Source organism: Neodiprion pinetum, chromosome 3 (assembly GCF_021155775.2).
Source record: "Neodiprion pinetum isolate iyNeoPine1 chromosome 3, iyNeoPine1.2, whole genome shotgun sequence".
Lineage (NCBI taxonomy): Eukaryota > Metazoa > Arthropoda > Insecta > Hymenoptera > Diprionidae > Neodiprion > Neodiprion pinetum.
Window position 1 is genome coordinate 186760 of NC_060234.1, and position 27798 is coordinate 214557.

At 44.3% G+C, this 27798-nt stretch overlaps 1 protein-coding gene across 1 annotated transcript; it reads right to left on the reverse strand.

The window, feature by feature from the left end:
- Positions 1-1709: 1709 nt before the first annotated feature.
- Positions 1710-26105, reverse strand: Mid1. Its single transcript, XM_046615756.2, has 4 exons — positions 22329-26105; positions 7970-8204; positions 7601-7810; positions 1710-7340 (listed from the first exon to the last, which is right to left on the reverse strand). Exons 1-4 carry the CDS (start codon positions 24837-24839, stop codon positions 6739-6741), a joined length of 3558 nt encoding a protein of 1185 aa, XP_046471712.1. The 5' UTR covers positions 24840-26105; the 3' UTR covers positions 1710-6738.
- Between the last annotated feature and the right edge of the window lie 1693 nt (positions 26106-27798).

The window sequence follows — 27798 nt, forward strand, 5'->3', positions numbered from 1 at the left end:
GACTCGTTTCAAACCACTTTGCACACTACCTCATCCGACACGGCATTATTCGGCACCAACTTATCGTACACAGGTATAATATTGTTCGAGACGGACTTGTCGTGGGCACACGGGTGTTGTGTGAAACGGCGCTCTTCTGGTACAGGTCGCCCTTGTAAACGTGATTGTAGGCAGGTATTTTTACTTCCCGATGTATGCAGGGCATGTATTTCGGTTCTTGTGATTCAAATTATTGACTAGCGCTAATGCTGAGGTGAATCCGACTCAAGAGCAAAAATACATGTTACGGAACATTGGAAATAAAAATACAAGCGTGGAGTCACGTCTCCTAAGAGGCCCTAGTGGAAGAACGCTGTAACTAACACCCGTGTAGATTAAGTTGTTTTCGAGTGATACCTGTGCACAACAAGTTCGTAACCAATGAAGACCGTGTAAAATACGTCCGCGTCGAATAAAGCCTGACAATGTGGCGAATAATGTCGTGTCGTGTAACGCTGTATCGAATAAAGTCACGTGCAATATTATGTTTGTGTCCAAAGTGGCCTAGGGCGAATCGGACCTTTCCCCGTATGCGAATATCATTTTGAATTCCGGCATGTGTTACTTTTATACCTGCAGTCTTAAATAATGACATGGGTCATAACGTTTTTAATCATTTCTTTTTCTTTCTAGTTTTAAATCATATATATATATATATATATATATATATATATATATATATATATATATATATATGATGATGATGATGATGATGATGATGATGATGATGACGCTATTTGAGATATTTATGATGTTTGGTAACAATTATCGGTGAACAATACTTAACAATATACAGTAAAATTGGCTCACATCTGCGGTTACAGAGGGATCGTCGGCGCGATAGCCGCCGTTATTACGTTATAAGTATACGATGTGCTTGCTATTTTTATTACTGATTAAGTACAATAGCAATCAATCATAATGGGCCGGAACACTGATCATAGCCTGTTCAAGTCTTCGACCGCGATCGCAAGGTAGAAAAAAGGGTGAAATTATTACAAAAAGTTACTCCGAATTAACGTTAACATTTCAAAAAGCAGCCTGAAATGTTGGAATGTAAAAAAATACGTATAGAAACGAACTCATCAAGTGAAACCCCGAAATTACCGCAGATAGACTCGCGCAGATTCAGTTGTTAAGAATACTAACAACATCAAGACCACGTTCCACGAAACGAGAAAAAGTAATTAGCCAAGATAGTCGACGGTGTACGTTTACCTATAATAAGATATCATTTACAATTAATTCACTCGTCGCAACAGTATAATTGCTTCCCCCAATGGCGTGTGTCTTTCAACAACGTCTTGCTAGTTGAATAATACTTACAATTAATCTGTTCAACTGATAGTTATACAATAACACTTCTTTTCCCAATATAATTTTTTTTTTCCTGCTTTGTTGTTTGTTTTCTGCAAGTTCATCAAAGGTCTTATTTAATAAAATATTCGTCTTCGACGTGTAGCAAGGTGGGTATTAATAGTTATGTAGTTGTGAAAATTCGCGTGTGTATGCGTATGCTGCGTACGCCGCATTGCTATGAGTGCCGAATGAAGCATTGATTCTGCAATTTGGGCGGGTTATTTGAAAAGATTGAAGCCGGATGAAAGACTTTGATGAAATGTATCATGAAATATCCAGAGGAACATGGGGGTTCTGTGAAACTCTATTCCTTCTCATTCTTTCCTTGCTTTTTATTAATGTAATTCATTTCTCACTAATTTAGTGAATCAATTAAATGCCGAGTTTTCATTTTATTATTTCTAACTATACGTTTTAAATTTAATGTTTTTTTCTTTTTTCTTTCCTTTTTGTATTAAACTCAGGTCTATTTACATGCATCATGTTATTCTCTATAGGATTTTCGGGGGTGCTATGAGTCAAATAAATCGTCGAAAGAACTTCCAGAACTCATCGTTAGTGCTTCCAAAGACCCGTTTCCAAGCGTGGAAAATGGTGCTCCGCCTCGGTCACGGCACGGCGTCGCGTAATCTGATTAGCTAGTGTCAAGATAAACACGCACAGGTAAAGTTGGGCAAGGTTACTTGTGCTATTGTAATTTTAGTCGTTTGAACGGAATCTGAACTAGACCGATCGAGACTGCAGAAACGGTCCTATATAGTATGCATGTATTATCATTAAATATGTAGACATAGCGATACAATACCGCGATCGTATTCATGTAACGTTCAAGGCATCAAAATCATGGTACATCATACATATAATGCATATAAGTTCTGGTTTATCATATAATATATATAAAAAATTTTTAATCGTTACACAGCTCCGGTGGAGGCGCGGGGAGGGAAGGGGGTGGGTGGGGTGGGGTGGGGGTACCTACGTACGTATAGTTGTGCGTTTCTCGTACGATCATTTATGATCGTTGGTGAAGTTAAAATCTGAATCCGGAGCTACGTTTAAATATGCAATTATGCAACGTATAATTATATGTATCTACGTATATCAAGCGCAAGTTTAACGTTATTTTAAATAAGGTACAATACACGCGTGTAAGCCTGCCCTGCCCATTGAAGAGAGAGAGGTCACCGTACGTGCCACGCGTCTCTAATTCTTCTACACACAATCTCCTACAATTCCCACGTATTGCACTTGAAACTCATTTTTATTATATTTTCTCTCGCTTCCGCACGCGCTTGCGAGTACATAGAGGTACATATGTACGACGTATAACCTATGGTGCTACGCATGCCGGCAGCAGACAGGAATTCGCGTATTTCCTACAAGTTTGCAACAATTCATCTCACGGGATGCAGCGTAAAAACCAATCGAATCAACAACGGGGGATTTATTTTAGTTTTCTTCGTGAATCGTTACTGACACTCGCACTGCGTTGTATTGCATGTAAGTGCTATTATAATTGAGAATACAATACTCCCCCAACGCTTTCGCGCCTACATTTCACTTAAACAATATACAACCTCCAGCCTCTGTCAATCTGTCTGATTGTGTTGTACACGTGCGCAATTTTATTATTATTTTGTATACACGCATATATTACAGGTATACAGGGGTCAATCATTTCTCACCGCTCACTCCGGGGAATCCGTGAGAGACTGTAAACACACCAGCTGGTATACAAATACAGCATGTCTCCTGCCGTAAAGAGCGGCTTGCCATTTCCTTGGTTGCTTGCCGGTAGTTGCTTAGATATCAGCTACACGTATTGTAGTTAATAGCCGACCCTTGCAGGGCCGAGAGAGATTCGCCCCCCAAACGCGGGCTGGACGTACGAGGTCAGGGTATTGTTGCTTGTACTTATGACGGATTACGGTTGATCGGTGAGTAACGATTGGCCCCGTGTCTATTATATACCTCATAGGTACAGTGAGGACTCGACGAACCGGGCCCCTCGCGCTTTGTTCATAAATCACCTACTTTAACGGTAGGGCCAACCTACAACGTTTAGCGCAAGGCACGGCGCGGCGTCCCGAGCAGAGTCCGGTCTCGGTTGATCCGAAGGGCCTGTTTCATCGAAAACTCACGGCACACACACACACACACACACACACACACACACACACACACACACACACACACCCACACAAACACACACGCGCGCGCGCGTATTATAATCTATGCATGCGTGTATCGTACGATATACATGATGTATGCATTCATAATATACACGCGCGATTATGCATGCTTTATGCGTTTAGACAATATCCGCGTACCGTGTATATCTCTGTACTTTATATGTTTCTATACAGGTATTTATGTAATATATAATAAGGATATAACTTCTAAAGGAATACGTATTGTGTACTTCGATAACAATAATATAAGTCTTATTGTTTCCTACCTACCTCTACCTATAGATGTGTGTATATAATGTTTTATTCGTTATTTATTATTTATATCTTGAATATATCCACATACATTATACATACATCCATACGTATGAATATGTATGTACATAGGTATAATAATACGTAGATACTTATACCATATATTCATCATGCTTATGTTTTATGTAACTATCTATGACGATTCGGCGAAGAGGCTCTGCTGTCAAGGCATTTGACGGCGGGGCGAAGGCGGGGGAGGGGGGGCTCTGTGCCTTGTACTAATTGTAAGCGCTATAGGTTCGCCCAACTTTCACCGCGAAGGATCCGCCTCGCCAAATCCTCATGTTATGTATTACATACGTATGTATGCGTACAAATGTATATTTGATGGTATATGTATGTGTGTATATATATGTATATTTGTATGAGTTTATATAATATATACTGTAATTATAATGATAATAATAATAACAATAGTATTTACTTATTACTCATTACCATCCGTCATTATCGTCGTAGCCGAGGTCGTTCTTGTCATCGTCACCGTCGTCGTCGTCATCATCATCATCGTCATCGTCACCGTCGTCGTCGTCATCGTCATCGTTCATATCGTTATCATTGAATATTGTTTCTTTCTAACAGTTATCTTTAATGCTGTTGCTTTGATTGTTATTGTTATTATCGTAATTATTCATATTATTATTCATATTGTTCTTGCTGTCTTCGTTACTATTATTAGAGTTGTTTCTGCCATTATTACTATTGTTGTTCTTGTTGGTGTTGGTGTTGTTACTACTACTACTACTACTACTACTACTACTACTACTACTACTACTAATACTACTACTACTACTACTACTACTACTACTACTACTACTACTACTACTACTACTACTACTACTACTACTACTACTACTACTACTACTACCACTACTGTTGTTGTTGTTGTTGTTATAATTATCATTGTTATTTTTATTGTTGTTGTTATTGTTATTATTATCATCATCATCATCATTATCATCATTATTATCATTATCGTTATTTTTTATTATTTTTATCATTATTATCTTCATTATAATTATTGTTGTTGTTGTTATTATTATCGTATCATTATTATTAATGTTTTCACTATCATCTTAGTCATCATCAATAGTATCATTAGGTATTTTACTATTTTATCGTTATGCGTATTATTATCGTCGTAGTCGTTATCATTATTAATATTATTGTTAGTATTATTATCATCATTAGTGTTGTTTTTATTGTTGTTTTTGTTATTGTTATTATTGTTGTTGTTGTTGTTGTTGTTGTTGTTGTTGTTGTTGTTGTTGTTGTTGTTGTTGTTGTTGTTGTTGCTGCTGCTGTTGTTGTTGTTGTTGTTGTTGTTGTTGTTGTTGTTGTTGTTGTTGTTGTTGTTGTTGTTGTTGTTATCATTATTATTATGGTTATTGTGATTATTTGTATAATTTTGTTCTTTGTCAACATTGGCAATTCGTTTGTTTCATCGTTAATTAATGGTGTTTTTGTTGATGCTGCTGCTGCTGCTGCTGTTGTTGTTGTTGTTATTGTTGTTGTTGTTGTTGTTACTGTTGTTGTTGTCATCGCAGTTATTACTATCATAATCATCGTCGTGGTATCAATATTATTATTTTTATTATTATTATTACTTTTTCTGTTGTTGTTATAATTATCGTTTACACTATCATTATTGATGTTGATATTCATATTATTAGTAATTATATCACTATACTACAAATGGTGCTACTACTACTCTGTCACTACAGCTACTGCTACTTTCACTGCTACTGTTACCGCAACTATTTTTGTTATTATTATCATTAACCTTATCATTAATTTACATATTATCGTTTTTATTATTATAAATCATGATGTTAATTTATCACTCCACGACTTGCAACGTTAATTGATGATCACGGTCTCGATACCTGGTTGTATTATATTAAATCCCATCTGTAGCATTGAGTACCTATGTACAGATTGTGCGCTCTATCACCGCATATGGAGTAGTTACGTTATAATAGGTATGTACACCTTCATATTAGTTGGGACGTCAACGTAGAACAGAGGAAAAATGTACCGATGTGCAAACTTGCTCGACGGTCGGGGGAAAAATTTAGGTACCGTTTATATCGAGTTACGAGGGGCGAGGGGCGAGTGAGGAAAAGGGACGCAAGGCCGGACCCGTTCCTTCTTCCCAGGTCGGTCGTCATCTTCATCGTCGTGTTGCCGCGAGCGAAGCTTTCCCAAGCGTCAAAGGACTAGTCGCTACAGCCGTAATGCTGTACATTTATTACAGTATTCGAGTACTTTATACAACAATAATCCATCATTTATTCTCATCGTCATTGTCATAGGGATTATTGGAATCACCATCATCGCCGTTATTATCCGTTATTGTTGTTGATGTTGGCATTTTTGTCATTGCTTTTACTATTTTCTAGCGTTATTATTCATTATTTTTTACAACAAGGTTTCATTATTTTTAATTTCATTAATCCAACAATTTAAGGTTATTATTATCATTATCATTATTATTATTCTTACGTTACTAATATTAATTTTTCGTCTTTGCTGTTACCACTGTTGTTGCTGTGGGCATTGTTACGGCAATAAGAATAATACTACAGCTGTTATCCGTGTAATTATTGTTAACGCGAGGTAACTGCAGGGAACTGTATAATACATACATATAACGGAAACAGTGAGCATTGATCCGATCCGCAAGCAAACCACGTTTTCCAGTTTATTTTTTGTATTTTTATTCGATAAGGCTACGCTACAGAGGCTGGTCATATACTCTACGTTACTTTTTACGCGGACGATCGCAGCCTCGTCCCTCCGCGGATGGCGAAGAGCTTCGGCACTCGTCCCTAGGTCATGAACGGCGATCTTCGTCAATATCGTCGAGGACTAAGAGACGCCATCTCGACAGTATTTTTATTTTGAATAACTCGAACCGTACGACAGTCGACAGTTTGTTGGACAGACCGTAGTAAACGCCGAGTGAAAACGATTTGATTACAGAACAACTGAACATCACCGTTGCGCATACCCTCTCAACTGTAGCGATGCTTACAGTAGCGTAACTCCGAAATTGACGAGATTTTTGTGTACGATGAAGATGACGACGACTTGTACGGTCTCCGGTCTCTTCGTGACGAGTGAAACAAGCCTGAAGGAACCGCGCCGACGAGCCCCCGCATACTATCGTCGTCCAAAGTCTTGCCAGTTTAATTGCGCAAGCCCCTAACGGAGCGGCCCATTCGCAAAACGCGGCAATAACGATAGGAAGGAAGGCGACGCGGGCAGGCGCTGCTGCTGAGGATGACATAGAGCCGACGCCGCCGCTACCGCAGAACGAGGAGTGATGAGTCGTCCCGGAGGCCTCAGGGTTATTTCCCTCCACCTCAGACCCAGGCGCCGCCGTACTGCTTGACTGGGACCACGAGGGGTTCGTCGACGATTGATACTCCCCACCTGAAAGCCCGAAATTACTCGCTGATCATTACGTTGGGACACGAATCGCACTCCGTCAATCAATCTATGCATGACACGTACGCGCATGGTATACAAATTACAGGTATATCGCGAATTTACCTGGAATAATACACCCATGCATAGTTAAGTACAACATGAATTATACATGTGAAACTTCAAGTTGCAACAGATCTCTTTATATGTATGTATAAGGCGGGGGTGGGGGGATCAATCGAATTATAGACATTGTGGCGGTATACCCATTGATGGCGTGCTGGTTTCGCAGTGAGGCGCGGTGGACGGGTCTTTTCGGACGTCGCCACCGCGTAAACTGACTTCCGCCTGAGGCTTCGTACAATTTGGGCACACGCCGAGTCCCGGGTCCCCGTCCGAACAGACGTGGAAGCAGCACTCCTCGTCGGCGTGCAGGGCTCTCGACGCCTGCTCACCCATCTCCGGGATGTTCGGGTCTGCGGGAAGAAATTGATCAGATTGTTAGCGGCGGTTATCGATGTATTAAAGGTGTATCGTAGATGTCTTTACGATCTGTTGTACAACGTAAGGTAAGGTAATGTCAAGTGCGGTATCTCCCTCTACCGGATAAATCGCACAAATAAGGTAGCATTCACCTCTGCATAGGAAGGTTGGCTCGCCGGCGTACTGCGTTGGATAGGCCGGAGCGCGGTCACCGGGAAGTAGATAGGGGCAGCGCTGCTCCACCGACTGACAGAAGGAACGGCAGGGTCGTATCCGCATCCCCGTTTCCATCCGGGGAACGACCAGTCTCTCGTTCGTCTGGCGCGGCGGATCGTCGTGAGCAAAGTAAGGCACCAGAGAGCTGCACACCCATCTTCTATACGCCTCCTGCAATTTCAAACGAGCAGTTCAATCTTCAATCGTTTCTGACCCTCCGGGATATGGATAAACAGATGCTAATCCCTAAGCGAGACGAACATGGGAAAATATCATTCGCGATAAAATAAACATTCTCATCATCATGGTTAGACACAGCACACGTAAGGGGTGAAAAGTCGCGGAATTAGAAGACGATTCGTGCAAGTTTGTGGGTACGCAATCTGTAAAAGAATGCAGTATATGATATGCAGTTACGTAAGCTTGATGTAATCTAGAGTCGGCTGTTCGGCAATTTTTCACGTTATTTCCCAGTACCTATACTTATTCAACTCCGGCTTAAGGAAGTAAGTGGGCACTAGCGGTGGGGCAAAGGAAAAGCCGCCCCAGGCACCGTGCCGTGAAGGCCGCGATCGAGTGAACTTTTTTTTTTTTTTTTTTTATCAAAAAATTTGATACCTATAATAAAATTGAGAATGGTTCTCCTTGCGTATTTGTCATGGTTTCGCTGTCACCACCGTAACCGAAATCGGTGCGGAAATGAATATGCTAAATGTGTGGCAACCGATATACCCTGCACATTCGGCACGGAGCCCGCGAGCACGACGGTGAACGCGTGACAAACCACCGGGTCCACTATCTATCACTTACTGAATATTATCCAACCGGTTGTGGACACTGAAGTGAAGAATATTTTTGAACGACGATAAATAGTCCAATGGTTTGGAGTGAATGAATACGGTGGGAGTGACGAGCCACCGGGTCCACTATCTCTTATTTGTTAATTTTCATCTAACCCGTTGTGGACACACCCCCGAATAAAGAGATAAAAGACACACGGCGGGTTGCCACCTCGTAATATTTATAAAACGTTCAATTTTCAAATTTTTTTGCTGAAAGTTTAACTGCAACTCTCAACATAGCACACTTCCAAGATAAAGTTGTTGAAACAAAACTTTATAATACATTTTCTTTCAGGAGGATCACATCGCGACTATTATACGATTGCTATCAACAACTATAGAACGAGAAGCAGGCATTTTTATCACCTCAGAAACACTGTTGTCGCTGCTTACCCTGATTAGCATAATTTGCTTCGACTTGCATTCTCCCTTAACGAAATATGTAGAGAATTTCCCACAAAACGGGTCTCTTATAATTTTTTGTTAACTCGACTCTTTCAAAATTTATTCAAGGTTAGTTCATAGCGGTTGAAATGCTTTACAAACAACATCTACAATAGTTTGTGATAAGTCTAGTATTTTCGCTGTTAATCACGAAAAAAGCGAATTTTTACACGATTTCAACTTTAACCTCGAATAACTTTTGAAAGAGTTGAGTTATCAAAAAATTATAAGAGACCTTGTTTTGTAGAGCATTAAATACCCTACAAAAATATGTATCGAACATTTATATATATTGCCTCGTTATTGAGCAAAAAATTCCGAAATAACTAAAATTATTTTCTAAGGGTAATCAAACAGACAATGGAAAATTGCGTTGAGGTACTTCTGAATATTAATACTAAGGGCTCAAATTGAAACGGGTGTCTCACTTCATACATTATACAAGTGATCGTATTCGAAGCTAACGATCAGATTTTGTAGTGTTCCGTACTTCGCGACAGGCGTCTTTTATGCCCGTTCAATTAGAGATTCTCAGTGCTAGCCTCTGAAAACTTGGTTCGAAACAAGCAAGGGTGCGACGAGTTGAGGCATGCTATTACAAACACAATTGATTTCCCTCTCCTCCTCAGCCAGCTGTATGTATATTCACTCGTTATAAATGCACTGTAATATTACCTATTGAGCACGGCCAAGGGGAACGCTTCTCAACCGCATGCTGATTCTCTTTTCCAACCCCCCTCACTTGCGAATTGCATATTATCACATCGTTGCAATATTATATCAGGGTACCGCTATACAACATAGTGTATACGTACTTAGTTTACTGGTGGCATGTAAACCCGAGCAAACTTGGTTCTGACACCCTTGTTGTAGCGGGGTCAGCAATAAGATTGACTTCGGCAGCCTCTAACCAACGGTAGGGGCGTATCGTACCGACGCGGCGACGTGGCGTGTATTATTCAATAGGCCTATGTTAGACACAAGCACTGTCAACCTTATTTTACGCCCGATAAAATTAGGGGGAGAGGGAGCAAAATCGACTTTACTAGGGTTTACATATAATTTGCCAATTGGCCAGAAGGGTAAGCGAACGAGTTGTCGTTACAGAGTCAATTTACAGTAACGTGGGATGGCTCTTTGCAAATTGATTAACAGTCGTTAAACGATGCAAAAACTTCCTGCCGAATAATCAATTGAATGGATTTGCATGCTGCTGAAAATGATTCAATCTGACGATATTTTTCGCGCACCTCTATACGTATATTTTAGGCGAGTCTGTGTACGTTTGTACGAATTTCGAAAAATGTTCCTTTTTTTCTGAAAAATAAACATGCCAATGCCTCCGCAGCCATTATCTCAATTTTCGTATCATCAACTGCATGACTCGGATATGTTAGGCAGTATTCTATACAACTATCGCGAATGCACGACGAGCGACGGAGTATCAAATCTATAAATGTGCTTCCAACATTTTCACACGACGACTCCAGGAGAAAGGCTGACAATGAGGGAATATGGGGTGAATCCCAACAGTCAGTCATTATACCTTCGGCTGGATATAATATAATACACGGACGACACATTGCAGGTCGAAAACGGCAGAGTAACCGATCCCAGTATAGATGTGATTGTAGTAGAGAATGATGTTACCTATATGTATATATACGGATACCTATCTGCCATGAATATTTATAGTGGAAATATTGCACTTCAGTACACGATCTACTTCTGCCGTATTTTTCATTCGCTTCGATAGCTACCTACCCTACCCCCGCCGCCCGTATTTCACAATTTCCCCGCATCCATGTCTTTTTCCGCCATTCGCCGTTAGCGAATTTTTTTTTCCAACCTGTATTACACCTGAATCATCAGGGCCGTAACTGCACGCATTGTACACTACCGGCACACTGTATTTGATGCACCCATTTTGTACTCGTACTTCGTTGCGAGGGGTGACGTCCACATGAACATATGGACCGCGCGTCGGCACATCCAAACCTTTTAACCTCTACAATGGGTATGAGTTGATCCTTGACCAGGCAAAGTCTGCGCACAGATTTTGATTCAGAATCGGATGCCGGGACATGTGCTTAAGGTTCCGGATGTTCATTTGAACGGAATTAGAAACTAGCTTATACGACGCTAGCTGATTGACAAAACTTCTTTACCGTCGGGACTGGGATTCTTCGTCTTAGCGGAGGCCGTGTTGCGGTGTGGCGTAAGGTGGCCATACCAGTACACATGAAGCACCCTCCAACCTACCTGACCCAATTCCCCGTACTCTCCCTCTCCGTCCGGTGAACTAGAGGACTAGTAGGTAGATGTGCCTGCCCCGGCACCGTGTAAACCGGATCGACTTGGCTTTAGCATTCCACTTACGCCCACGATGAACCCTGTGCCTACCCACGGACGTAAAAGAAATCTCACTTTACCTAATGCCTTCACCTCTATTGTCTCTATCTCTTCAAATTTTGGGAAGGCAGGTCACATAGGCCACGTCTCCAGCCAATACTTGATTTTTTCCACAAAAGTATAAATTTAAGGAAAACTGATTCGTTTTCGTTTTCCCTTCCTAATTTGATTCACACATTATCCTACGAGCAATTTAACGGCAGTCTGTAGTCCACGTACTGTCAGCGCGTCATTCTGGCAAGTGGTAACCCCCGCGACGGCCATGATCTCTGATAAAAACGACACCTCTTCATTATTGTAATCACGTATATGTATCACATGTTTTAGGTGCACACGAAAAAACCATGAGTGTCAGTTTTACAAGTACAACGATTTCCGGTACGACAAAGCTCCTATAATAACATATGTGACCGAGGGCAGCAGGAACGCGGGGTTGTTGTTCTGTGACGACGCTGACACTAGAGGGGAAGAGACCGAGGGCTGTGAAGCAATGCCCTAGTGGCCTGGTTACCGCATATCTGTTTCCACGCCCCACCCCGTTCGACCTCGCCTAGCCAACCCCTTCTTCTCCGAAAGCCCAACCTGACATGCAGTTATATCTACGCATATACTAAACTGCTAAGAAGGGGCTATCAATGTTATTTAGCTTTTTTATGGCCAAAAGTATCTGGCATCGGCCCCAGCTACCTCGTTCCTCAACAAGATGAGCCTATAATTACATCTCAGAGTACATAGTTTTACAGTTTCGGGTCTAATCCGTTTCATTGTCATAGGATCGTCAGGCTCGTGAATAATGAATTTTTGATACGATTTCGGAACAGGAAATGCAAGATTCGACCCTACGAAAATTGAAAGTTACAGGTATAATACAGAGGTGAGATCGGTCAATAGCCAATTGAGTTTACCATATGTAATTGTGTGATGTTAATGTGAAAATCAGTTCGTGATATAACACCACGACAATAATGAGTTTCAATTTTAAGGTGATTTTAAGAAAGTTACGAAAGAAGTGCACCATTTCCATAATAATCCAATACACGAAAAAGATACAGCTCAAAACTCTCATTATTTACCGATGATCCCCTACGATTAGAATAACAATTGCGTTGCTGATGTTAGTTTCCATCAGTCATTTGCTCGTTTATGTTACGCGCTATGGAAATAGGATTTGCGTGAGTGTTGAACTTCATAATTAAACGATTTTGCGGATAGTCCATAAACTAAAAGGTATTACTACGATTACACTCGGACCTCGGTTTCGACTTACTACCTGAAACCTTTTTCACCGATTCTCATTACTCTCTATTGTTTCTACACTTCTACGTCTCTAGACTTCTTGTCTTGGTCCGAAATCAGCTGGCTTGGCTATCGCTCGACCGACTCACTCACCTCACACCCAAGACCTGAAAACTAGGTCCGCTTGAACCCTCGCGCTGGCCTCACACCGCATCTGCATAATCAAACCCTCTAGAATGCCTGCTACTAACTCAAGAGGGCCTTCCCCTGCCTACTGGGACTCCTCGGGGCAGCTAGTGTTAAACTTTCAAGGTACAACATTATTCACTCTTTCAAGCGAAGATCTTCAAGCGCCAAAGATCTTGAAAGCACTACTAGAAGCGACTCGACGATATTTTTATATTAAAACCTTCTTATGCTTGAGTACGATTATTTTTCACTTTCTGAATTACCGGACCACTATTTTTCTAACTTTACTACGAATATCAGCATCAATTAGTCAGACAATACAGTGCGAGCGAACAATTTGAATTCCAAGCACTATATCTGGTGTATACCTTCAACAACCAGAGAAATAAATACGAATAGGCTATACGATACAAAGCTTGAAGTACGAACGCGAGGGTAGTGGAGAAATTGGAGTGGACAAACCTACGCATATCTTTTTGAAATTTATTTTGAATTTATTCCCTCACTGGCCAACAATCGCACAAAATGCAAACTCCATGCCGATCAGTTGCCTCCCCCACAACATCTGCTTATTCACTGTTGGAAACGTTGCTCACAATGCACATCATTGCGTCGTCTACGCCACGTCTAAATTGATTTCTGATTGCATAAAATGTCATGTTGCATTTAGGCTTACTATCTTTAAGGCTATCATCGGCCTGCCAGGCTTTCCCAAGGCATTTTTAATACGAAAGAGCCAAAATCGAATGGTGAATTCCCAGTTGCAAACGCCAGCTACATAGCGTATACCTACGTAGGTATGTATAATGGTCCGGTAAATGGACACTCTATAAACGTCGAAGCGCTGGATAGACAGAAAACGTAATTTCAACTCCTACCCAACTTCCGACTGTATTTTTATGATGTGATCGTACCGTAGATGTAAGCGAGGCCGCGCAATATTACTTAGCTGCTTATCCGTTTATTTCGGTTCAATCCAAGAGTACGTCGACAGCGATTGGATGTCGGAAAGTTCTGCAGTTGTTTATACCTTCGGCCTAGAAAGGTGCCGTAAAGTAGGAAGCGATGGATATAAACGCGACAATCCAAATCTTATATACCGTTGCAATTTACAGACACAGTTTTTCTCGCTCAAGACGATAAATATCTTTCCCAAACAACTCTACAATTTGGGAGCACAGAGTTCTGCAACCGCAATCATTTTTCTTGCATAATCAACGATCATGACAGGCAAAATTAATATTTGGAGTACCTGGGACCTGGTTAGTTTTATGTAGAATGATTTGACCGCGTAGCCACGATACAATTTTCGTTCGATTCTCGAAATCGTTCGGCTAAAGGCAATCGCGGCTGTAATATAAAAATCGAACTCAACAAAATCTGGAAGTGTATAATATAATATAATAACGGCTAGTCGCTAACTAACTTCACGCTGAAAGAATTAAGAGTATAGTAGGGATCTAAGAGTATAGGTGCCCCTTGGAACGAGCTGAGACGTCTTAAGGAGTTCGGTGCGTCACTTCCCCTCGTATGTACGACGGCTAGAGAAGCAAACATTCAAGTGGCAAGCAACGGAGAAGAGGGCAGCTTTGGGGATTGAAGGAGCGCAAGTTAACCAGGTTTCTCAATGTCAACCTAACGCAGGCTTGGAGGCCCATAAATTTTTATTGCCTCCGGACAACGGAATCAGTAAACGGTCCTCTTCTTGTCCGTGGATCCTGGCCAAGTCAAAGATCCGGCATTGGATGTTTGAAATCCCAAGTTTGCCGATTTCAGACAGGTACACATACTTGCAAAGAGCCGGTAGCATCCGATGCGGGAACAAATTTAAATAGGGGCAGAATGTATGTTGTTCAGCAGCATATTGCACAAAAATGCCCGTGAGGAACGCTGCGTCACCACATAAGAAGGAATTGTCTAAAATAGTGAAACAAGTATGTAAGTATTAAACGAATTTCCTCGATCGTGTTTTCTTCGACTCGGAAATTTCGCTGGGACGACCGTTGAGATTCCTACCGCCCTGATGGTCTCGTTCGCCAGGACATCCAAACTATAGTTAATTCGATTAGTTATCGTCGATGCATTCGAACCGGCGGTTATCCGCCACAGACGTACGTGTGGGCAGTCTACCGAGTATCTCGGCCTCTTGAAATTGCAATGAATTGCCTAACTCACGGATTACCATTCATTTCACTACTGCCGCCTTGTACGTAGCCCTGAGAATCAAGTCGAACGGAATCTGAATCTCCGTGCAACTTGTAGCATACGCCTGTTGTGTTTAGAGTTCGCGTAGGCATAACTGACTCTTGAAGCCTCATCGGGATTTGCAGGTTTCTGTAGGAAGTCCGCAAGCCGGCACGATTCCACTTTGATAGAATATCATTTTATTTTGCCAAATTCAACGAGCGCTCGATTCACATAGAATTCCGAAATATCTTCATGCCTGTGCCATCTATGAGCCGAAATTCTTTTCGTCAGGTGATCAAGGGGTTGAATGAGGACGTGGATGAGGCCGATGACGACGACGAGGACGATTATGAGAATGAGAACGAGGGTAGAGCGGCTAGGGTGAGGGCTGATGAGAAACGGGAAACAAGCGGAATATTCCGAAACTTGGGTGAAATAAGAATCCTGTATTCATCGAGCATTGGATTTGTATACTTGAAGTCCCTCGTTGCAAGATACGGACGTTTAACGTGTTAACGAGGAGCGGCGACGAAGATAGGCGAAAATGGCCGGAACGAGGTAGTCGCGAAAACAAACGAATGAGAAGAGAAGACAGATTACAGACTGCAGTAGATGGCTATACCGCTTGACGCCCAGGTACATACATACAATCAATCTGCGCAGCAGGGTAGCTGCTGGGTCTGCCAAGCTTCCGGAATAGATTCAAGGCGACGGACGAACGAACGTATTGCCCCCCGCCGGAAGCACATTAGTGTCAAGACTAGAGAAAAAATTACTCCGACGAAGAGGTGCTAGGCTGATCGCTAGGCGCCCTTCCCGGCAGCTCTCGATTTTCTCCTCACCTCTTCTAGCCACTTGGCTTACCATTCTACCCCCGCGAAACAATCTTCACAGCTAGCTCGACTGTTTTGCTACGCTCGCGCTCTTTCGCCTCTTTCTTGTCTTCTGTCTTATGCCCAGTTATCTACCGTCAATTGTCCTTGAATCCGTCCTTCATTTTTATTTATCTACATTTTCTGCTGCATATGTTCGATGCCTGGACTCCGGCACGGCGAACAATATGCGATAGAGGTCAGACAATGTAACAGATGTCGTTTAATGTTGGAAAATGGCAGCGTGTGCTTGCGTGGTCTACCGCGTATACCGATCTTAAGACTGATTCAGCAGATATATTCTCTGAGACAGTACATAGTTACTTTCCTAGAATCTTTTACACGCTGCAGATTCTTACTATTCTGTTTCGAAACGCCCGTCTGAGTAAAGAAAATTACCTAACCTGCAGTAATATTCGGCCGAGAACTCAGCGATTATAGCCATTATATTGTAGTGCACCTATATGTTCCAATCAATTTCTTTGCCGATTATGCAGATCGCCTTATTCTGAACCTACATGCGCACACTTCTGGAAACCTTCGTTCCTTACTATTAGCTATTCGACTCTGCTTATTGCGTCAATCAAATCAAAGTCTTTCGCTGTCAAATGATACGATCCAATGATGATGCATGATGGTGCAAGCGGCACTGATTAAATTTTGATCATTTCTTAGGCGGGTGCCTTAATATTTGATATTCGGGATAATGCTACATGTGAAAATGCAGCCTGGTTTCTGTTAAATTTTAATTTGCATGTAATTCGCCCGAGCTAGGATAAATCATTGTCTGATTTGTACCGTGACTCAATCGTTCTATACAATCCACACTTGACGAATCTCTCAATTTTTAACTTTTATTGAAATGGTAATCTTGGTTATGGAGGTCATTAAAACAGAACAACCGGAAAATTGTTGACATTTCGGTTCGAGTGGGGGTCCTCCTCAAAACGAATATTAATTTATTGACCACATCTATTAACAAGTGAGAACAAAAGGTAACAGAGGGAAAATAATATAAAAAAATATAAGGTAAAAATAAAAACAGAAGGTAGCATGAAGACAGTAAACTTGGATTTAAAATTATTTTATAAGAAGAAATATCGGGATCGAGGCAATATGCGCCAAACAAAAAACGAAAAACCAAGAAAAGGAAAAAAAAGAAAAAACCCGCGGCAAATACCTGATCGTAACGATGTATGTTGCATAAATAATGAACGAAGACACGACGAACATCACAGGATGAAAAATATAATGGGATGAGCAGCCAAACGTTATAGTGTAAAAACAAAGCGATGCGTTTTTTCCAAGCGTACATCTTAGTCAAATAAATATTTAAAATTGAAGTTGATAAAGTTAAAAATTGATATTGTTCAGAATTTTAAAACTTTAAAAAATTATTATGAGCGAAATGACGAAAAATAATTTGAGAAGGCACGTGTGGATCCGCCGACGTGTGAGCGGGGAAAGAGATAAATATTAAAGTAATAGACAGCGCGACGGTGACTCAAAGAGTTAAATGGATAGGATATAGCATGGTTACGAGTAAACTCAGTCGGTGAAGGTTAGGGTCTATGTATCAGTGGAGTGTAAATTATGCTAAGATGTTCGATGTCCTGTCTTAAGTTAACTGCATTAGGATGTGCAACAATATCTTTGCAATTTATCTTTTATACAGCGAAACACGAAAAATGATGTAAAAACAGAAAGAAGACGAAAAGACGGCAGACTATACAATGGAGTGATAATTCAACAGTAGATTTTTTTAACACGGTATGCGAAATTCGATTTCTCATGCCCGTTGATGGTGCACGAAGTGCCCGATTCACACATTTTGACACGCAGTGTGCAAAGTAGTTTATTTTGCTCACTGAATGTAGAGAATGATTCACTTCGCACACTGAGTTAAAAAAATATAGTATACGATACGCGTGCGCGTACGTGACCCTCACACCCTCGCTTCGCTCGGTCGACAAACTACAGGCGAAAATCGCGCACTCCGCGCACTTTTATCATAATGTACTATTACGGGGATAATACCTCGGAGACGACGAACCCCCCTCCACCTTTGCAGCAGTCCACGGTATTTATCTAACGAAGGTAGTAGAATATCTCGTCATATCGATTCAATTCTCTAACCTCAGTGTGACTCAATTCGCGGGCGTTAGGATCTGAGCGGGTTTACTTCGGACCGAAACGTGATTTATTCAATTCTGTTACCGATGGTTGACGTACTCTCAAAGAAAGAAGCAAGATTGAGAGAATTAGACGACATTGTATGCGCTGTATACGATTTGCGCAGAGCTCGTGAAGAAAGGAAAATAGAAATTACAATAGCCCAAGTTGGATGACAGGTCTTTCTTTTTTTCTGTCGTCGGAATATGAATAAATCCTAGATTCTTTTCTATTCAATTCTGTTCTTTCTATGACCCGTGAGTCAATAGACTACTCTTCGAGTGGTTACTCTCCACTTCTCCAACCCATTCGAAGCTTGCGGTGAAGTAGGTACCTGTGCAAGATATAACCAGCAGTTTTACAACACCCGAGATATGATGTAGGACATGTACGCAGCGGTAGTTGGAGGCTAATCGCGTCAATGGACTAGTCGGTGAATACCCACGCCATGGACCATGCTCCGGCATTCCTCGCCGCGGAGTAGCGCTTGCCTCCGGCGGGTTCTTCTGTCTTTGAACCAAAGCTTCACCGCCTGATATTGATCCATCCCGTCCACGCAGCAAAGCTTACTCCTTCTCTGCCAGTCTTCGGCCTCGCACAGCCCGCTAGATGACTCTTAAAGCTCGATTCACACTGCATCCTTATTTCAAATAAATTTCTTCGAAGCGATAACCTCATAATGTGTTGTTTGTGAAGCTCACTTTTAATTACACCTTACTCTCCAGCACCGCATTTAACAAATCGCGCTCCTACGACTTCCACCACTTACTAATTCTATACCTGTCACCCCGGTTTTGTCCAAATCGTAATTGCCAGCATTCGTATTTCCATCTTGATATCATAAAACTTGACAACCTCGTCACCCTGCAGCTCGTTATACACAGAAAAGAATTCAAGTCTAACGTGTAAGACAAACTTGTTTTTTCTCTCACTCTAGTTTGAAATCGCACCTGCCTGCAGTGATTCGGAAGGTCTCGAGAGACGCGAGTCTGCTTGGTAGTATGGCACGCTATGTTATGACTCCACCGTGGCTTGCGTGGCAGAGGGTAAAAAAAAGCGAGTGGGAGAGAGATTGAAAAGGAGCGAGAAAGAAGATGGAAAAAGAGGAGGGAAAATTGGAATTGTCAACGTACAGATCTACATATTAATATACCTCGTATTTTCTCTCGATCAAGTATTTCGAGTTTTTCGTTCACGAAGGCGATTCAGGATACATTTCCACAGGCATAAAGACCCTTTGCAAGCGCGCTCGTCCTCTGCGTCTTAGCACACCTATATCTTCGAAGTCTGTGCTGGAACTTGAGAACAACTTGGAAAGTTACGTGACGAGATATAGACGAGGTATAAGTGGCTCTGACATACAAGCAGCACCGTGGATAAGTGCATGAAAACAAATAACCACGGATTGAATGTGACCCCCCTCTTGCAGTAGAAGAAAAGTGACATCCCTCTTGTAGCAAGGAATCCAATGAATTTCGTTTATACATGTATAATATATCACTACTTTCAGCGTCGAGTGCTGGAAAAAGGTGGTGATATAATAATATAGACATTTTTGGTTATCATTAAAAAAAAAAAAAATTGGCCATACTCTTCTAGGTTAATTCAGTTCAATTAAGTTTGAATTTATTTCAGTTTGGCTAATTACATGGACAATATCAGACCTTCGGATCACGGACTTTGCTAAAGCTTCTAAGGGTATTTTTTTTTTTTTTTTTGTCAAAAAATTTCACTAGTACATCCATTCTCTCCTGAGGTATGTGATAAACATTAGCAATGGAATCGAAAATAGATAGGATTCGACATTGGTCGAGATGGTACAGACTTGCCCAGCTACGCCTGAAGTTTATAACCACTGAAGCATCACTTCGCTTTAATCTAAACTCCTCTGTGCGGTATGGGCTATGTCATCGAAGGATATGGAATTATAATTAATTACGTTATAAAACCCGTAAATTGGTGCCTCTCGGTCAAAGTTCGATAAATCACCTTCCAACGACCTATATCCGAATCCGTAAACAGATAGCGTATAAATATTATGCATAGGTATACATATAACGCAATAGCCCACAGGTATGGGTAGATATGCGTACATATACACCCACCTCGTCTCGTCTAATGTCGCCACATCTTTATTATTATAGTAAACCGTAACGTCAGCTGGAAAAGCGCAATATAGATATTTTTTCCGCGAGGCCGTATACAGTTCAATTAGATAAACTTCTAGAGACGAAAGGTTTAATATGCAATGCAGCAAGGTGGAGGAAGAAAATCGGCAAGGCCCTCTTGGGGTTTTGAATTTATTCAAAGAAGTTTTGTTTTCGTTTCCCCAAAGATGGTACAGCCAGCCCTGAGGATCAGATTCGTTTACGAATAGGCAGTCAGGCTATCGAGGTCTATAACCTTCGGCGGGCGAACCGCGCTGGCCTCAGAGCGATGACACTTCTAAATAGTATATGACATACAATTTCGCCCGGCTGCTAAGAGATAAATCAATCTTCTTCGAAGCACGGTGGTGCAGCAATGATAACCCCAAGGGCCTACGAGGAGCACGAGCGTCGTACCAACACTAGGAGTCGGGTCGGCGATGCAATTATTCGCGGTAAGATGATCCCAATTAAGGGCACTGCGGTAATCCGCTATATACCTATAAAGGTAATCTATATCCAAGCACAACGTTGCTAGATTGGCCCGATTCTAAAGAATGGCCATTTCGCGACACTCGCCGTAACTATCGAAAATCTCGTACCTCCCGTCTTACGCAGTAGAAACTTTATTCTGCCTTCAACTGTTATTCGCGTATGAAATTATTCGTGAACGTAGCTAATACTCGTATATCCAACACTATCTAATCATAATCCTACTTGAATCGATTTCCCGTGCGAGTTGAAATTATTTGCGCGATGCGTCACTCAAATGCAGTGCATTATTCGAGGTGGTAAACGATAACCAAATATTCAATTTAATAGAGTTTTATTTTTCTGAAAAATATTCAGATCGAATTTCATTCACCGTTTTTCTTGTCCTAATCAATTAATGGAAAGCATTGTTATTGACCAAAAAGTAAGTACATCCTGTTAATTAAAATAAAACGTCAATTTATTTACGCCTTCCTTTAATGTATTTTCATCTATATTTTCCAAGGTGCCAACGGACTAGTAGCACCCCAAAAAGAGTGACCTGATTTGATCGTTGCTCTGTGTATAATAAGATATACCGTTCTATGGAACTCGTTGCTCAGCACCAGCATATGGCCAAACCCTAAAGCTACATTTCAAGTCTGTACTGCCATTTCCGAAAAAATGTTTCTATCTGACTGATGGAGTAGTCTTCATTGGCTGCGAAATCAAATCTTTTCAGGAATAGCAGTGCAGACCTCAAATGTTGATTCGGATTCCTATCGCTGGTGCTGGGTATCGGTTTTTAGAGGATTTTCATTGTATACAACCGTGGTCCAAAGGCACCGTACAATCACGTAAAACTCTAATTGGTACCAGTGTTGTGCCCCGTGGCGCATTATTCCCGATAAGCTCTGCCAAACCTTCCAAATCTCAATTAGTGAGGCAGACGGCGCGACAGGTTCACCTTCACTTCGGCGAAATGGCATAAGAACAAAAATCAAAAGTTAAATACGGATAGCCTTGACATTAAAGGGAATCCCTCTAACACGCGCTCACTTTTACCGGTCGAGATCAGTCAGGATTTCTACACGGATACCTTTCACCCCCTTTGTGCTGTACCTGATCCACTTGTAATCTAGGTTGTATGCATTCATATACCTGATCCTCGAAATTTTTCCAGGGGTCAGTTATAATTAGATAAAATGACAGCTCGCGTTTCGATTTAGTACAGCTTTATTTTGCTCTTTGAAGCCTAACCAATATTTTTCAAGTAGGTATATCAGACCAAAGATCAGTTTAGATTCCTTATATTTCGCTTACCTTGCAGTGGGAGCAGTTGTAGATTACCGAGTAGGGCTGTCCACAGTCGTAGCGCGCTAGTACCTCGCCAAACTCGCAGTGCAGCCTCGCGGCGAGAGCATCGACCGCCAATAACTTTTCAATGGCATTTCGGCAGCCATTCCCACCCCCGAGGATCTCCTCCAGGGGACCACCATCCCCGGGAGCGAGGGCGTTCAACGCGGCGTGTTCGCAACAGTGCCGAAGACGCAAGCCGCTCAGAAACCGGTAGCGATTCTCACGGATTGTTAAGGATCCCTCTGAGCTGTCCTTACCGAAACCTTCTCGGCATATCTCCGTCTTGTGGGATTCCTCGAGGTAAAAAAGGCACTGTTCCGGCGTCACTCGCCCCTCAGGTTCTCCTCGCGGCACACTCCCAGCCGACCGTAACGAGCCGACCTTGGATTTGACGCTCCCGTCGTAACTGATCGCCTGGCTAACTACCGCGAGAAAAGAATCAACGGCTCGGGAGGCGCGCCCGTCCGCCCGACGACTGCAAGCGTCAGGGCAATTCCGCGGCGTTTCCGGTGGACCGCAGCTTCCCTGAAGGTCGGCCGGTGCTGGTCCCGCCAGATCGCAGGCCGACAACCAAGGATTTATCTGATTCACCTCCCACGTATAACCGCGGTAAGGATGACCTTTGCTATCCTCAACGAAGGATGAGTTGTGATGCGTGGCGTTGGCTGAGCGGAAGTTGACGAGTGGCACATTTTGCCTGAAGGAGAGTGACGCGCGTTCTGTGCCTGGAGGAGAGCCGTTCGTCGCGCAGAAAATCGGCAGGGCCAGGAGGTAGAGGACTAATACCAAGCCGTAAGGCTTCTCGTCGATCCGCCACGGTTGACGTCTGCGGGGCCGGCACTTGTTTCCGTTTATCGAAGGAACCTGAGCGACGCCGAGGCTCCCGACCCGCGCTGCGTTCTTCGGGAGCTCCGCAATAATGCCGACACGGTTACGTTCCACCAACCCAGGATTTTGCACAGGGCTAATAATCTCAGACTTGTTTTCTTTCGGCAGGAATTTTAATACATCCCCGTCCGCCTTCTTTTTCTCCCGCTTTTCCTCATTATCATCATCATTGGCACGATTGTCGCCACTTCCACCGCTACCATGACCATCGTCGTCGTCATCGTCGTCGTCGTCTTCGTCGTCGTCTTCGTCGTCGTGGTCGTCGTCGTCGTCGTCGTAGTCGTCGTCGTCGTTGTCGCCGTCGTCCTCATCATCATCGCGATTATCATCAATGTCATCGTCGTCGTCGTCGTCGTCGTCGTCGTTGTCGATGTCGTTATCGGTGTCGCCGTCGTCCTCATCATCATCGCGATCATCATCATTGTCATCGTCATCGTCGTTATCGTTATCATTATTATAATCATCATCACCACCATTACCATTATGACAACGATCATCGTCATTCACCTTTTCCTCCTCCACGTCCTTCAATTCGTCCTTCTTCGGTTCCTCCATCTTCTTCTCCTCCTCCTCCTCCGCCTCCTTTTCATCATCCACTTTCTGCTTTTCCGCCTCTTCTTTCTCCTCCTCCTTCCTTTCCTCCGTTTCCTTCTCCTCTTCATCCTCTTCCTCCTCGACGTCGTCCTCGTCGGATTTAATCGATGCTGCGTCGAGATTATTTTTATTCCTGTGGCGGTACAACCAAGTGGTAATGCGTCCAGTGGCAGTCGTCTCTGCGATAGGTAGTATCTTAATGGGCTCGCGGTGCAGGCCCTCCGCGGGGTTGTCATCGCTAAAATTATTACTACGCGGCGGTACTCTACGCCGATAATTCTCCGTATTGTCATCAGTGACGACCTCTTGGTCTGGTCCGTCAAAAGCACGGTCGTCCACAAAAAAAGCAGCGTGTAGAGGAACGCGGTCACGGACTTTAGAAACACGAACGCCGCTACCGTCAGGCCGATCTTTTGGGAAGAAATTCCGTGACACTCCACGAGGCCGAGTACGTCGAATCTTTCCGTATCCCGCGTGTACGCCGCACCGGAGTAACGAACAACGATCATCGGTACAGCACTTGCCGCGAGAAACAACAGAGACTTGGGATAATGCATGAGCACTTGGAAAGTTGGCATTCGGACGGTAGTAGTGCGGAATCGTGTTTTCGTTACATTCATTTCCGGAAACGGAATCGAGTCGCGGACTAACCAAGGACACTGTAACTGAAGGTTGCAGAGTGTGGGTCGACGTCGGAGCAGTACGAGTTTCGAACGTTGGTGCTCGTGACGGTGGGGAGGGCCGTCGTCGTCGTCGTCGTCGACGTCGTCGCCGTCGTCGGCGGCGGCGGCGGCGGCGACGGCGGCGCCGACGACGACGGCAGTGGTGGTGGCGGTGGTGGTGATGGTGGTGGTGGAGGCGGCGTCGGTGACAGCAGCGTAGTTGTACGCCGGGTCGGTGGACTCGGCGCGGAGTGGTAGCAATCGTCTTGCAGACGGTGGTAATTCTAGCCGATGGTCCCGTGGCGTTGGGCGGCGCAGGTGGCATGAACATGGAGTCAACGGGAACTTTGGCGTCTCGGCGACGACACCCCTTCGCAACCACCGGTAAGAATGAGGTGGTGGTCCTGTAGGTTCCCAGGTGACGTAGGCGAAGGCCTCGAGTTCGGCCGAGGTAACGATGACCGTGACGACGACGATGCTTGGGCGTCGATGACGGTGAAGTGTGTAGCAATGATGTGGAAAGATGAGCAACGAGTGCGTCGTGATGCGGTCGCGTGCGCCGGGCTGCAAGGGGCCCTGCATCGCGGCCACGACGACCCGGGCCCTCCGGTCGGTGCCCGCGGTGTACCGCTGAAGGTGCTCTTTGCCCCTCTTTTCCGATGCGGGGACGGCGGTATGCCCACGGCACCGGTAGACAGAGGTGATACTGGAAATGAAGATGAATCCGATTCCAAGGCCAAACCCGCCGACGAGGGCAGAAGTAACGATGCGTACGATGACGACAGCGGCAATGCAGGGGCAATAGGTTGGTGGGTGAAATCCAAACGAAAGGGTTCTGCACTTTGCACCCACTTCCAACTCGTGAACCTCCTCCCCCTGCCGGCGGCAAACCTTCGAGCGAGGGAGCAAGGAACCAGGTCCACGAGGCAGGGTAATCCCCGTCGCTCCCACTGCCGCGTGCGGATAGTGACGGCGAAACCTTTTCTTTTGTGTTTCGACCGGCCGAAAGGCCCGCTAACTGTCGCGAGTCTTTGGGTCCGGTACAGCCTGCTGATAATAAATTCGACCCCCGCGAGAAAGAACGACCCCCGTCGGTGAGCCCAGGCGCTACTTCTCCCAACTGCGTGGCCACGTGGTCTCGCGATGCCTCCTCGCTTCGTTGTCTTACTAGCGGATCGCGGCGGCTCTCGCCTGCAGTTTCCGTTAGAAGCTTCAGCCCCGCTTGATCGTCTCCTGGGCCGGCGAGCCCTGGAGGGGCCTGGACGACCCGGGGCGGGGCCCTTAGAAGTTCCCCTGGGCCAGAATCTTCCCCGCGGTCGTTGATCGCTGATACCGATACCGACGACGCGGCCGGATCGAGGAGAGGGTGACTCTCCTCGGTAAGATATACCCAGGGCGCCGTCCGCGGGACGTTTCTTCTTTGAGTCCGAAATTCCCCCGTGCCAAGAGCCCGCGGAACCCCTCTTCTTCTCCCGCACCTCGGCTGACCTCGAGCTTATCCTCACGGTTAACCAGATGGTACGCTCCTTGCAGGACAGTGGCAAGACTCCGCCGTTCATGCTGCATTCTGGCACCGCGCTGAATCTACGCTCTTTCGCCTCCACCTCCTCCTCCTCCGCCTCCACCTTCGACCGCCGACCTCCCCCTGCAGCCCTGATCCTTGCGCCTGCACCAATCTTCCGACGATACCTCGTTGAACCCGGCGACAGACTCTTGAAAACGCTGTACGTGCGACCCCAGGACACACCCCGGGACAACGTGTTTCTCCGCCACCTCCACCTCACCCACCGCCCTCACCCCTTCCACCCGCCCCTTGTCCCACTCGTGCTCCTCCTTCTTCTCCTTCTTCGCCTCCTCCTCCTCCTCCTCCTCCTGCTCCTCCTCCTCCTCCTCCTCCTCCTCCTCCTCCTCCTCCTCCTCCTCCTCCTCCTCCTCCTCCTCCTCCTCCTCCTCCTCCTCCTCCTCCTCCTCCTCCTCCTCCTCCTCCTCCTCCTCCTCCTCCTCCTCCTCCTCCTCCTCCTCCTCCTCCTCCTCCTCCTCCTCCTCCTCCTCCTCCTCCTCCTCCTCCTCCTCCTCCTCCTCCTCCTCCTCCTTCTCCTCCTCCTCCTCCTCCTCCTCCTTCTTCTCCGCTCCCTCCGCCTGTCCCTCGCGGAGAATATCACTCGAGGTTCCGCCGCTCTCAAATCATCTTAACCATCCTCCTCCCTTGTCTCATATCCTTCTCCCATGCACGCACTGCCCGTATACACTTGTAACCCGTACGCCTATACACTATACGTCGGATCTACCTGCGTGTGATTCCCCCATCTCTATCTATGTGACTACCTCGATACCCCTCTCCCACTCTCCCACTCTCCCCCCCCCCCTCTCTCTCTCTCTCTCTCTATCTCTCTCTATCTCTATCTTCCTCCCCTGCCCACCCACCCCCACCCCACCTTATTCTCTCTACGCGTGTAAAGATGTATATATTTTTTTAACTATAGCATAAGAATATATCTAATACTATTGTATTATTAGATACATATAATACAGGTATTTTCCTCCTTGGCGGTTACAGAGAATACGTGTGTCTCCCTCAGGCGACGAGTTGATGCGTTCGTTCCACGCGCAATCGGTTCCACTAGCAATTTAGAGTAATAACACTCTATATTTGCCACCGACGGTTAATTTCGGGGTTAATAGAAGTGGAAAAGCGGTGCAGCTTTTAAAACGGTTTTTATCTTGATGAAAAACTCGGGAGAAATCCACAGCACTCGATTTTTCCCTCCGCGCTCGCGTTTCACGACGCTGCATCACTTTCCGCGCATCGTTCTATATACATATATAACATAATTAATTTGCGGAGAGTCTCGAATTTATACCCGTCCTTCAGTGAATCGCAATTTCCTATTCACAGTGTCGCACCGTATATGTACCCGGAAGAACCAGAGCAACGCCCTCGGCGTACGAGTTTTATCCCTGTATCAGGACGCGGCTGAAACACTTGTTTCACTCACTGCACAATATATTCGCGCACACACACTTTACAATCCCGAGAGTCGTTATTTCCGACAAGAATTGTACAAGTAGGTATAACACGTTCCGCACACCCCGAAAAATTCGTAACGAATTACCGATCGCCTCCGGTGCAGAAGATCAGCGCCCACTTATTTCCGTACACGGAGCACCCCAAAACTCGGCAACGAACCTACAAATTATACGACCGCGGTATCCAGGACGATGATTGTGATAACGATGATATGAATAACGACGGAGACGGTAGAAATAATAGCACGGCTGTACGAGTATTA

What these genes read in the sequence shown, in the direction of transcription:
- Mid1 (XM_046615756.2), bottom strand. Translation starts at nt 24,839, where the DNA reads ATGTTCATGCCACCTGCGCCGCCCAACGCCACGGGACCATCGGCTAGA. An exon ending in ACAACTGCTCCCACTGCAAG is followed by an intron (nt 8,205 to 22,328) that starts GTAAGCGAAATA and finishes TTGAAATTGCAG; the next exon opens with GAGGCGTATAGAAGATGGGT. An exon ending in AACCAGCACGCCATCAATGG is followed by an intron (nt 7,341 to 7,600) that starts GTATACCGCCAC and finishes TCGGGCTTTCAG; the next exon opens with GTGGGGAGTATCAATCGTCG.